The sequence below is a fragment of the Aquarana catesbeiana genome, linkage group LG07, assembly GCF_042186555.1.
Source record: "Aquarana catesbeiana isolate 2022-GZ linkage group LG07, ASM4218655v1, whole genome shotgun sequence".
Lineage (NCBI taxonomy): Eukaryota > Metazoa > Chordata > Amphibia > Anura > Ranidae > Aquarana > Aquarana catesbeiana.
The window spans coordinates 93,066,861-93,080,175 of record NC_133330.1 but is presented as its reverse complement, the minus strand read 5'-3'; the positions used below and the strand labels follow the sequence as shown (position 1 = coordinate 93,080,175).

At 41.0% G+C, this 13,315-nt stretch overlaps 1 protein-coding gene across 5 annotated transcripts in view; it reads left to right on the top strand.

The window, feature by feature from the left end:
* Window positions 1-13,315, top strand: part of CSF2RB (colony stimulating factor 2 receptor subunit beta) — a 94,104-nt gene that overhangs the window by 55,248 nt on the left and 25,541 nt on the right. For all 5 annotated transcript variants that reach the window (XM_073592495.1, XM_073592491.1, XM_073592490.1 and 2 more), the window contains 5 exons: window positions 1,270-1,430; window positions 2,354-2,484; window positions 2,962-3,154; window positions 9,189-9,279; window positions 9,490-9,559. In XM_073592495.1, the coding sequence (XP_073448596.1) occupies window positions 1,270-1,430; window positions 2,354-2,484; window positions 2,962-3,154; window positions 9,189-9,279; window positions 9,490-9,559 (646 nt within the window). The remainder of the gene's footprint in view (window positions 1-1,269; window positions 1,431-2,353; window positions 2,485-2,961; window positions 3,155-9,188; window positions 9,280-9,489; window positions 9,560-13,315) is intronic.

Sequence of the window (13,315 nt, the reverse complement as noted above, 5' to 3'; positions counted from 1 at the left end):
TTGATATAGTGCAAAATTCTGCACTGTGTTAAAATCAGTAATATAAAAAAAGGCGGCTAACACATGAGTAGTATAGCAAACCTCAAAACCATATACAGTAAATATGAAGTGTAGTGCCAAAGAATGACTAAACCATAATAATAATTAGAGCAATCATAAATGCAAAAGATTCATGCACATCGACCTAAAATAGCATGAAATTGATCACATTGAGTAAAAAAGTGACAATACAAATAAAGTGTCTAGATATTTAAAGTAAAGTCATAGTCATAGTAGGTGAGGTTGAAAAAAGACACAAGTCTATCAAGTCCAACCTATGTGTGTGATTATATGTCAGTATTACATTGTATATCCCTGTATGTTGCGGTCGTTCAGGTGCTTATCTAATAGTTTCTTGAAACTATCAATGGCCCCCGCTGAGACCCCCACCTGTGGAAGGGAATTCCACATCCTTGCTGCTCTTACAGTAAAGAACCCTCTATGTAGTTTAAGGTTAAACCTCTTTTCTTCTAATTTTAATGAGTGGCCACGAGTCTTGTTAAACTCCCTTCTGCAAAAAAGTAATAATCATAAGTGCAGATAGTCCATAATTAGGTACATATAGTACTAAAGCTTCATCCAAATGCATGAAAGGATAAAAAGTATGGATGTGATGCTACCATTCCAGTGAACTTGAAGGTGTATAACAAATAGCTTCCAAACGAATGAACCACCATCATCATGTGAATTGCAAACTCACTGGAACAAATGGCTACCGTTACAGCAGCATAGGCGCCTTACAGAATATGTGGTAATCCCTCTCGAAGTATCGCAGTAAAAAACTCCTGCAGATAGCTCTAAACAACAGATAAAAGTGGATCAAGGCTTGTCCTAGACCTCCATAGGATCACAGTGAGGCTGCAGGGCTCAGCAGGCATGTGGCTAGCTGAAGCAGAGTTTTTGATTTAAAGTGTAGCGGTCAGGCTTCAGGCTGGAACATAAGCATCAAGAGCTTCCAAAAGTTGCAAGATGGCTGCAGCTCCAAACAGCACCTCTCTTGGCTGGGTGATGACAGGACGTGGGGGGGATGTGGCTACATGTAGGAAAAAATAGTTTGCTAGTCTACTCACATTTCCCTGGCCACTGTAGTGCAGAGTAGCCCAAATCTAATGAGAAGATATTGCAGCATAGTACAGCATTGTCTCTTTGTGAGATTTGAGCTACTCTACATACTCTACATTACTCTGAATTCATTTATTTTTCAAATGTACCATGTTTTTTTCTCTCTAGAAACAAGTCATGTATTGTTGAGATGATTGGAACTAAAGACAGCGTGCCTTATGTACAGTACAGATGTTCACTGCAGGTACCTTCATCTCAGGCAAACAATTCCTTTAGTATCCAAGTCAGAATGCAAGAGGAGGTGAAAACTCTGAAAGCCTGTGAGAATAGTGAGTATAGTTTTGATTATGTTGTGGATTATAGCTACTAGTATTAAGATTTATTAGAGGATGCATGGGTTTAACAGAGTTTTAGGGATTCATATTTTCTCCAAAATATTGCCTCTGATAGGTGGTGGTAGAGTGAATTCTATCCATGCTAGGACAAAGTCCTTTAGCACTAAAGGCTAAAGTGTGCTTAATGTGCTCCTCGCCCACACCAGTCCTCTTCATATACAGTATAGTTACCACTATGAAGATGTATAAATTTCCCCAAATTTTGGACTTTCCTCTTGTTTAGCAGAACCAAGGAGCAGGCTGATGACAAGAAACCAATAGTACCATATTATTATGTTAAAGGTGGTTGCACCATTAATGCCTGTGGTGTTACATAATGATTGCTCCCACAAAATCTAACCTTACCACTATTAAGATCCTAATTATTTTTTATAAGGTGTGCTATCCTGGGTGGCACAGTGGTGTAGTGGATAGCACTTTCGCCTAGCAGGGTCGCTGGTTTGAATCCCAACCACAACACTACCTGCCTGGAGTTTGCATGTTCTCCCTGTACCTCTGTGGGTTTCCTCCCACTATCCAAAGACATGCTGGTAGGTTAATTGGATCCTATCTAAATTGTCCCAAGTATGTATGAATGTGAGTTAGGGACCTTAGATTGTAAGCTCCTTGAGGGTAGGGACTGATGTGAATGTACAGTGTATATATAAAGCGTGAATTGCTGCGTAAATTGATGGTGCTATATAAGTACCTGAAATAAATAAATAAATCCTCATTGTTAGGTTTGAAAGTCCAGGTCACTTCAGTATTGCTTCTTGTTGCACCATTCTTTTGTCTAAACCTTTAATTTCCAGGTAAAGTCTGATCACAGACATACTCCTGTCAGAATCTACATATTAGATTATCTTTCTCTGTCGCAGTTCAGACTGAGTCCCCTACAGCTTTCAAAATAAAAGACCAGTCAAACAATGGCTATACACTGAGATGGAACCCACCAAAGGTTGACTTTCCCACTATCCAATTAACATACCAGTTGTGTTACTGGAAGGAGGTACAATCTTGCATAGTATAACTGAATTATCTTTAAAATGTGTCATTTTCTTTATTATTATTATTCCAAGTCCTACTTCATCTTTTTTCTATATACTACATGTTCTTATATGTTCTTTTATCTTTTTCAATCACCATACTTCAGACAGCCAGTACATGCACAAATTAGGGCTCTTAATTATGGCCTTTTATTTGGCCTACAGCCATACAGAGTAAATTAAGCTCGTTGCTGTGGTTTTCAGGAGCTACCGCTGCTGTGTATTTTTGCCCATAGATATACAGTACATTACAAAAAATACCATACGCAGATATACGTGCGTAAACGCCAGCACTCGAGTTTACACGCTTACGTGTACATGCATATTTTTCAAAACATAACATTTCCACAACAAGCGTTTTTACTCTGTACGGCCATATGCCTAATATACGGGCACGTGCAAGAGCCCTTATCCTAATCATTGTTTGTATGTCACTTTAGGGAGAACAAGAATGTCCTTCTTACTCATTGGTCAATGTCTCTGGTAGTCTACCTGAATATTACTTTCCAGTTTCTAAACTTGAGGGCTCCACTCACTACACAGCCAAGGTGCGTGCAAAGCCTGATGAAAAGTCTCTGTATAATGGCCCATGGAGTGTATGGAGCCACAGCTGTTCCTGGAAGACATCCTTCGGTAATGCCAGTGATTGACAATTTTTTCATACTGCTTCTGTTCTTATCACCTTTTTAATGTGTGTTGTTATTGACCCTGCTGTCAGTTTTTTCCACTGTAAAACCTCGTACACGCGACTGGACTTTCTGACAGGAAATGTTCAATGACAGGCTGTTGGCGGTAAATCCAACCGTGTGTATGCTCCCTCGGACAATTGTTGTCGGATTTTCCATAGACAAATTAGCTAACCAACGTTAGCATGTTTTCAAATTTTCCGTGAACAAATGTGTGTTGTCGGATTTTCCGAGCGCGTGTACACAAGTCTGTCGGACAAAAGTTCAAAGTACAAACACGCATGCTCTGAAGCAAGGACGAGCCAGAAGCGGTCGGTCTTGTAAACTAGCCTTCGTAATGGAGATCTAACATTCGTAACGTGGCAAATTATGAAATCTAGTGCACATTCTCTTCTTCTTTAACCACTTAAGGACCAGCCTCGTTTTGGATTTTAGGTGTTTACATGTTTAAAACAGTTTTTTTTGCTAGAAAATTACTTAGAACCCCCAAACATTATATATGTTTTTTTTTCTAACACCCTAGAGAATAAGTGGCAATACTTTTTTTTGCACCGTATTTGCGCAGCGGTCTTATAAGCGCACTTTTTTTGGAAAAAAATCACTTTTGAATAAAAAATTAAGACAACAGTAAAGTTAGCCCAATTTTTTTTTAGATTGTGAAATATAATGTAACGCCAAGTAAATTGATACCCAACATGTCATGCTTCAAAATTGCGCCCGCTCGTAGAATGGCGTCAAACTTTTACCCTCAAAAATCTCCATAGGCGACGTTTAAAAAATTCTACAGGTTGCATGTTTTGCGTTACAGAGGAGGTCTAGGGCTAGAATTATTGCTCTCGCTCTACTGGTCACGGCGATACCTCACATGTTTGGTTTGACCACCGTTTTCATATGCGGGCGCTACTCGCGTATGCGTTCGCTTCTGCGCGCGAACTCGTCGGGATGGAGTTTTTTTTTTAATTTTTTCTATTTTTATTATTTATTTTACATTATTTTATTTTTTTTACACTGTTTTAAAAAAAATGGTGTCACTTTTATTCCTATTACAATAACTCCAAGGCCAATAATAAATAACATGTTATCTCCTCCGATTCCGCAACATGGCTGGTTGACCAAGGGCCATTCAGAATGAACTGAAAAGTGCGAAATGAAAAGTGCGAATCAACACTCATCAAACTTCTACTAATATGAAATTAGCAGATGGAGCCCAAAGGGTGGCGCTAAAGAGCTGAAAAACAACGTAGTACATCACTACATTTGTAATTGTTGGCCAACAATTGTGTGGCCGTGTGTATGCAAGACAAGTTTGGGCCAACGCCCTTCGGACAAAAGTCCACGGTTTTGTTGGCCAACAATCCGATCGTGTGTACGAGGCTTTAGGGCTTTGCTCATTTGAACTTTTCTGACAAACAGTTGAAAGTGTAGATTCATTGCCTTGGAGGATGCCTAAGATTTGACCCGATACAAAGCTCACCCAAACTGCTACATTTGGGGTTTGGGAGTGTACTGCTTCACAAATACTGAAGTGTATACTGTTCCATTCCCACTCCCCAGCAGGATTTTAAATGTGCCTAGATGTGTCCTAAAGGTACAGCAGTACATGGGACAAGGTTTGTCATTTGCACAAACACCTAACTGTGTATAACACACAAAAAAATCAGTGGTCCATGGGACATGAAAGTCCTTGTTAGAAAGCAATTTTCTTTTAACTTCTGGTGATTAAGAAAATAAGAAATGTAAAAGATATAAATCCACTTGGTGTGCATCAAATACCTTTAGAAACCCAGATATTACCTTGTAAAAAAGCATTGACATCAGTCCTGTGAATCCAATAGCCAATGCAGAGAGTAAAGCTGTGGGAGGGGCCCAGCAAGTCTTCCCACTACAGGAAGGGGCAGATACAAGACCTGTCATTCTGCACAAGGAGAGAGAGCAGCAGTAATTGGTTTTTATTACAGGATGCTGCTGCACAGAGGCAAAGTTTCACGCTGGGTTATTGTACAGATCTGGGACGGAATATACAATGCACACCAAGATTTAAGTGAAAATACACAGTTCAGCTTTAAATGTAATCTAACACTTACCCTCTAAATCCTTAGGCTGGTCATACATGATGGAGGAATCGTTCCCACTTAGTCTTTGTATTCTGATAATGGGGAGCATTCCCTGCCATCAGACTACAATGATCAGTGTTGCTGGCTATAGCCAGCAGCACTGATTGTTTAGGAAAAATTAGGCAGGCTGGTTGAACAACCAGCTTGTCCATACATAGATCAAAATGCGGCTGGCCCCTGCTGAACCAGCCACATTTTGATCCATGTTTGGACAGCTTTAGGACTGGCTCACACCATAGAATTTGCATATTTACGCACATATTTTTGTACATTGAGGCATGCAGCATTCATTCTGAATTTGCTGTCACCACACATAGGGGTCAATTCGTTAAAGTTTACCACATGCAATATGAAGATCACGTGACTCATTTTTTGGAAATATCGCATGAGATAATAAAAGAGTCAATTTATCAAAGTAAAACATTGATTGTGAGGTAAATACCACACATTTGTTGAAATAGTGAGGTAAATACCGCAAAAAAAAAAAAAAACATGAGATAAATCATTAAAGTCAATTCACTAAAAAATACACACATTCTATTGATCACCTGATGTTTGCTGGCGGTATTTTAGAAAAGTACAAAGTAACAATTAGAGGGACTTTGCACTGGCCAAGAAGTGAACAGCATACAATGTAACAGTGTAAAAATGTTCTTCTCTAAGTTCAGGAATGAAAATAAATTGTAACATATAATGAGAGGGAGACCGTTTTGTGCATGAAATCATCCTAGAATGTTTTGATAGTTTCACAATATTGCTGTGTGCCTTCTGGTGCAGTGTTAGCCTGCAACAAAAAAAAAAACAAAAAAATGCAAAAAACACCAAAAATAACGCAAAATTTAAGTGCTAAATAACGCAAAACATAAATATTTAATGCATTTGTTAAATAACGCATTTTTTTTTAGTGAATTGACTACTTTTGAGATAAATACCACATGAGTTATTTTAATTTTAAAATTCATGCAGTATTTATCTCAATAATTGAATTGACCCCATAATCCACCAAAAATAGATCCCGTGCAATTTTATACATTGAACTCATCACATCACATTCACATCTGTGTGTTGTGGTGCCCTATGTGCTATATTGGACTGTATATGGGAATTGTGGTGCAATTAAAATTGAATTGCAGTGCAATACTACTGGACTGCAACTGCACTAGTTGCTACAGGATTCAGAAGCAACTGAAGCCCATTCCATTTTAATGAGAAAAAAACTGCAAGTAGGAATAAAGCCCTGTCATATGATGACTTTTTAGGCCTCATGCACACTGGACATTTTTACAGCTGCTGTTTTTGGCTTCAGATGTTTTTTTTCTGCAGCCAGTAAACTCCCCGGCATGTTATCCTATGTGTCCATGCACACATAGGCTGTTATTAGCATTTTTTTGGCAGGGGCGTTTTCTGGCTGGGAAAAAAACTCAGAATTAGTGGGTTTTAAAAGGAGTTTTTCAGCTGTAAAAAAGCTCTAATGCTGATAATGCTGAAAGACTTGGCTATTCAGCGTTAATCAGCGTTTTCGAGCCATAAGCTTTTGTGGGAATATAGTTTTGCTAAAAAAAGCCAAAAAAACGCTACAGCTAAAAAACACAGAAAAACACTACAGCTAAAAAAAAACACTGAAAACCGCTATAGCTAAAAAACGCTACTTCAAAAACGCAGCAAAACACATTCTACAGCTACAGATTTCTATAGTTAAGGTTACTGGTGTTTTTATAACATTGAGCCCGGGTTCACACCTATGCGAATTAGATGTGCGTTTCCGCACATCTAATTCGCATAGCAGGAGAATGTGACTGGCTCCCTATGGAGCCGGTTCACATATCTCCGGGGCGGCTGCGGTGCGCACTGCACAAAAACGCTGTGCGTCTTTGGCTGCGTTTCAGGGCCGAATTCAGGCATAGAATCGGCCCTGATTCATCCCTGAAACGGTGAACAGGGACGCACATCGCTCCTGTGCAGTCCGCAGCGAATTATGGTGTGAACCCGGGCTCAGTGTGCATAAGGCATAAGGCTCAATTCACATCTATGCATTTTGCTTTTGAACGTTTTTCTGCAGTGTTTTTTGTGGTGCTTGCCGCGTTTTTGAGCAGCGTTTTAACCGCGTTTTGCATTTTTGGGGTTTTTTTTTACTGTTTTTTTAGGACTCCATTCACAGTAACGCGTTTTTTGATGCATTTTGCAGAAATGCATGGGAATTTTTTAACCTGGGTTCCTATGGAACATGTTCACATCAATGCATTTTTGTACCTCTGCATTTTTGGAAAGGGTCAAGGATTTTTTTCATGCAAAATGCAGCATTTTGCATGTAATAAAATTCAATGGACCAGCATCAAAAACGCAAGTACAGCGTTTTTACAGCGTTTTTGCTGCATTTTTGAAGCGTTTTGCATTTTTGGCGTTTTTTTAACCACGCCCCCTAAAACGTCACAGTCCCAGCATGCCCAGGGACTGTGACATCATAAGGGGCGGAGTCTCCGCCTATATAAGTCACAACGGAGCGCTCAGAGAGCAGTCTAGCCGGAGAGAGCGTCATGTCAACATCTGGAGAAGAGAAGAGGGAAGAAGACAAGAAGCCCAGAAGTCCGGACCTCCGCTGGCAAAAGAGCGGCCTGAAGACAGCAAAGGAGCCGGCCGAAGAACTGGAACACTGGGAGAAGAGGCCGGAGGGAGCGGAGAAGAACCAACCGGACACCGGGAGAAGAGGAACCAGAGGGACCCCCGAAGCCGGAAGAAGACCCCCGAAGCCGGGAGAAGACCCCCGAAGCCGGAGGAAGACCCCCCCCGGAGCTGTTTAATAAATTATTTTAAAAACTTGTGTAGTGTGTTTTATTATTGACGCTTTTTCCCTAGGTGAATGGGTAGGGGTACCATGTACTCCATACTCATTCACATAGGGTGGGGGGCCGGGATCTGGGGGCCCTCTTATTATAGGGGGCTCACGGATTCCGATAAGCCCCCTGTCCGCAGACCCTGACAACCAACGGCCAGGGTTGTCGGGAAGAGGCCCTTGTTCTCATCAACATGGGGACAAGGTGCTTTGGGGTGGGGGGGCCCCCCTCCCCCAAAGCACCCCCCCATGTTTAGGGCATGCGGCCTGGTACGGTACGCTCGCTCGTCCCCACCCCCTTTCCTGACCGGCCGGGCTGCATGCTCGGATCGGGTTCTGGTATGGATTTTAGGGGGGACCCCACTCCGTTTTTTCGGTGTAGGGGGTTCCCTTTATAATCCATACCAGACCTAAGGGCCTGGTATGACCCGAGCTCGCTGCAATAGGAAAATTTGTTTTTCCTATTGCCGCGAACACGAAATGCAATACCCTGTCCTTGCGTCGTATCTGGTCCATTGGACCAGCATACAGACGAGCGGGCTTTCCGTCGGACCAGCACACAGATGAGCAGACTTTGCGCCAGAGTCTGACGGAAAGATTTAAAACATGTTTCAAATGTAGGTCCGGCGGGCTTTTGGGAAAAAGTCAGCTGGAAAAGTCCGCCGGAGCCTAAACACGGTCGGATTGTCCGGCGGACTCTGGTTCGCCGGACCAAGTATGCCGGAAAGTCCGCTCGTGCGTACGCGGCATAAGTCTTAATTTTCATCATACTTGTGCTGGGTTAGTTAGTCCAGTGAGAGTCTAAAATTACTACAAGAATCTTACATGTCGGTGAATAACAGAAGCTTACTAGTGGATTATAGAAGCGTGAAAGTCCTATTTGTATTGTATAATGTATCTTAATTTTCATCATTTTAGCACATTCAAAACAATAAAAATTGCTGATTAGTTACCATTGATTGTTGCATATTACAGAATGCTGTTTGCTTTTTTAAATGTACCCATAATAAGATTCTATTTTGTCTTTTTTTTTGCAGTTTTAACAAAGGAGATCATATGCATATTTGTCTTTATAATCTCCGTCACTGGTTCACTGTTAGCATTTTTTGCATTCAGGCATTACAAGAGGTGAGTGTAAATAATAACAACGAGGAGCAATCCATGGGCAAAACCACGTGGATGACCTCAAATTACATTATCTACATGACCAAACATTATTAGTGATTGATTAGAGGATTATGTGGTCAATTGCGAAAGTCAGTAAACTATGGAACAAGTTACACAGAACGGTGCTCACTACTGACCAATCATTCCGAATAAACTGTGCATCTATTTCAGGTTGAAGAAAAGGTTGGATGATTCCTTACCCAACCCCAGCAAGAGCAAACTACTCACAGGCTACTCACTGGTGAGTAAAGGGAAAGAAGCATACTGTGAGATAGAGATAGAAATATAAATATGTCAACTTTGATCAGACAATGGTAGATTGTCATAGCAGTGTCAGTGGGGGCCATAGCAAACAATAGGCAGCTACGTTCTCATCACACTGTAAAGACCATTTCAAAGCCATTGAACCACCACATTCAATGTAATGACATTATGACTTTCTTATGACCCCACCTCTTTCTTGTAATGTGCTCCAACACTTTATTATGTTGCACCACCCTCCTAGCTAGGCTTCTAGGTTTTTTGGTTTGGGAAATTTAGTTTTGCTCTCCTGTAACCAGCGAGCTGTGGGTGTGATTGCTTTAGGCTCCTCTGGGCTCTGCAGGCTGCACGCCTGGCTGCTGCCCCCTGTTTATTGGAGTTTTCCAGAACATAGTGAGTGGGAGAGGCAAACAAGCAGCCTGAATATTATTGTAATTCCAGCAAATACCTGGGGAGGTTTTCTCCAGAAGGTGGTTGGGGGGCTAAATTAATGCGTAAATAGTCTGGAGCCTCTGAGAGCAGTGTTCTTCTTCAGCAGGAGAAGTTCCCAGCAGGGAGGGTTGCCTGCCTTCCTGGCTGTCCTGCTGAATGCCCAGCTTGCTCATCAGGGTCCCATCCATGCCAAGAGGGCCTGCTTAGCCACAAAACCTTTTCAGGGACTAAGGAGGGCTGCCACTGAAGACCTGCCTTGGGAGTTCACAGAGGAAGCCTGTATGCTGGAACCAAAGAGTAACCTTCCAAGCTAGAAGAACACTCTAAGTACCGACCCAAAGGGAGGAAGAATTTCAGTGACTGTTGCTTTTTATCACCCCTGCTGCACCAAGTATGTGGCTTGCCTGGGTGATTGGTGCCCACAGCCCCCCAGTACTGTCCACTTATTATCCCACTGCTTAAAGGACTGTTCAGCAGAGCTACTACAAGGAAGAGTCCTCATTGTTCCTGTTAGCAATGTGTACTATTCCACAGCTCCTGAACCCTATTACTGCAACAAACTTTAAAAAGGCAACCCGTATGGACTGTGAAGTCTGGAATCAAAGTGTGAAGTTGCTGTTTGCCTTGCTGCTGCACTAGCGGGAACAGAACCTGGGACTGCAGCCCTAGTAAAGGGTAGCATTACACATATGGTATCCCACTTATAAATCCAACTACTGCATTTGGCCTATATTTTAAAGATATTACCTACCTCTTACTAAAAGTTCAGCTACCAATGCCAAACAAGATTTAGGACCACATGTAACTGAAGGAGCTGTGTAAAGCCTAAATGCTTTACTTCCCTTCTGCAATGTGCTCTGGATGTAGATAAATGTTTTTTTGTCATTGGCAGCAAGGCAGAAAAACGAGATTATGATAGCTATGGAAGACTGCCCAGTAAGCTAGAGATTCAAGCAGGTTGGATTTTTAATTGCAGGTGCACCCACATTACCATAAACAGCAAAATTCGTCATCACCACACCTGTGACATGGCATCGATAACCGCATCAATACTTCTACACTTTTACCCCCTTCCTGCCCAGGCTAATTTTTAACTTTCAGCGCTGTCACATTTTGAATGACAATTGCGCAGTCATGCAACAGTTTAACCAAATTAAATTTTTATTATTTTCTTCCCACAAATAGAGCTTTCTTTTGGTGGTGTTTAATCCTGCTGTTTTTTTTTATTAAAACAGCAGGATTGTTAAAAAAACGAAAAAAGACCAAAAATTTTGTTTTTTAAATCATAATGGCAACAGAAACTACTTAAATTACCTTGATCAAAAGTACTGTACTACAATTTCAGTTGTTTCAATTGTTCGGGATGCAAAGAAAAACCCACAAATAAGTTCAGTTGAAATACAGGACTCTCTGAAAACATATGGTGTGGCTGTTTGAAGATGCACAATAACGAGGCATTTAAAAAAAAGATGGGCTGCATGGTCAAGTCACTAGAAGAAAGCCATTACTACGCAAATGCCACAAAGTATTCCACTTACAATATGCTAAACAGCACAGAGACGAGTCTCAAACCTTCTGGCACAAAGTCATTTGGAGTGATGAGACCAAAATTGAGCTTTTTGGTCACAACCATAAATGCTACATTTGGAGAGGAGTCAACAAGGCCTATGATGAAAGGTACACCATTCCTACTCTGAAACACAGAGGTGGATCGCTGATGTTTTGGGGATGTGTGAGCTACAAAGGCACAGGAAATTTGGTCAAAATTGAAGGCAAGATGAATGTTATCAAAAAATTGGAGAAACATTTGCATTCATCAGCCAGGAAGCTGCGCATGGGACGTACTTGGACATTCCAACATGGCAATGATCCTAAACACAAGGCCAAGTCGACTATCATTGGCTACAGCAGAATAAAGTGAAGGTTCTGGAGTGGCCATCTTAGTCTCCTGAGCTTAATATCATTGAGCCACTCTGGGGAGATCTCAAACATGCAGTTCATGCAAGACAGCCCAAGAATTTACAGGAACTGGAGGCTTTTTGCCAAGAGGAATGGGCAGCTTTACCATCTGAGAAGATAAAGAGTCTCATCCACAAATACCACAAAAGACTTCAAGCTGTCATTGATGTTAAAGGGGGCAATACACGGAATTAAGAACTGGGGTATGTAAACTTTTGATCAGGGTCATTTGGGTAGTTTCTGTTGCCATTATGATTTAAAAAAGAGTAAACACAGTTGATTGATAATAAATGGCTTCAGCCAAACACTAACCATGAGTGAAAAAAAAGTTGTTGTTTGTGTTATCATTCATATTCTAAAAAATGGCCAGGAAATCATAAATTCTGCCAGGGTATGTAAACTCCTCTGTATATATATATATATATATATATATATATATATATATATATATACACTATATTACCAAAAGTATTGGAGCACCTGCCTTTATACACACATGAACTTTAATGGCATCCCAGTCTTAGTCCGTAGGGTTCAATATTGAGTTGGCCCACCCTTTGCAGCTATAACAGCTTCAACCCTCCTGGGAAGGCTTAAGGCGTTAGCATACCAAGACAATTTGGATAATTTAATGCTCCCAACTTTGTGGGAACAGTTTGGGGATGGCCCTCTTCCTGTTCCAACATGACTGCGCACCAGTGCACAAAGCAAGGTCCAGAAAGACATGGATGAGCGAGTTTGGAGTGGAGGAACTTGACTGGCCTGCACAGAGTCCTGACCTCAACCCAATAGAACACCTTTGGGATAAATTTAGAGCGGAGACTGCGAGCCAGGCCTTCTCATCCAGCATCAGTGCCTGATCTCACAAATGCGCTTCTGGAAGAATGAGCAAACATTTCCATAGACACACTCCTAAACCTTGTGGACAGCCTTCCCAAAAGAGTTGAAGCTGTTATAGCTGCAAAAGGTCGGCAAACTCAATATTGAACCCTACGGACTAAGACTGGGATGCCATTAAAGTTCATGTTTGTGTAAAAGCAGGTGTCCAAATACTTTTGACAATATAGTGTATATATTGGCAATAAAGAACTATGAACCAGTGAACAGTTGATCAATAGCAGATAAAGACACCTTAAAACCAAAAGATACCACTTGAAAAAGGGAGTTAAATCAAACAAATTCTTAAAACATTAAATATAAAAGTCTATTTTATTACATATAAATATATATATATGCAGTGCCTGTGATGGGAACAGGTGACGTACAACTATCCAGTTTGATTTATTATCATTATCCTCTGTGATAGTGGATGAAATTGATTTTTCTATATGTCTCCTAATACTCT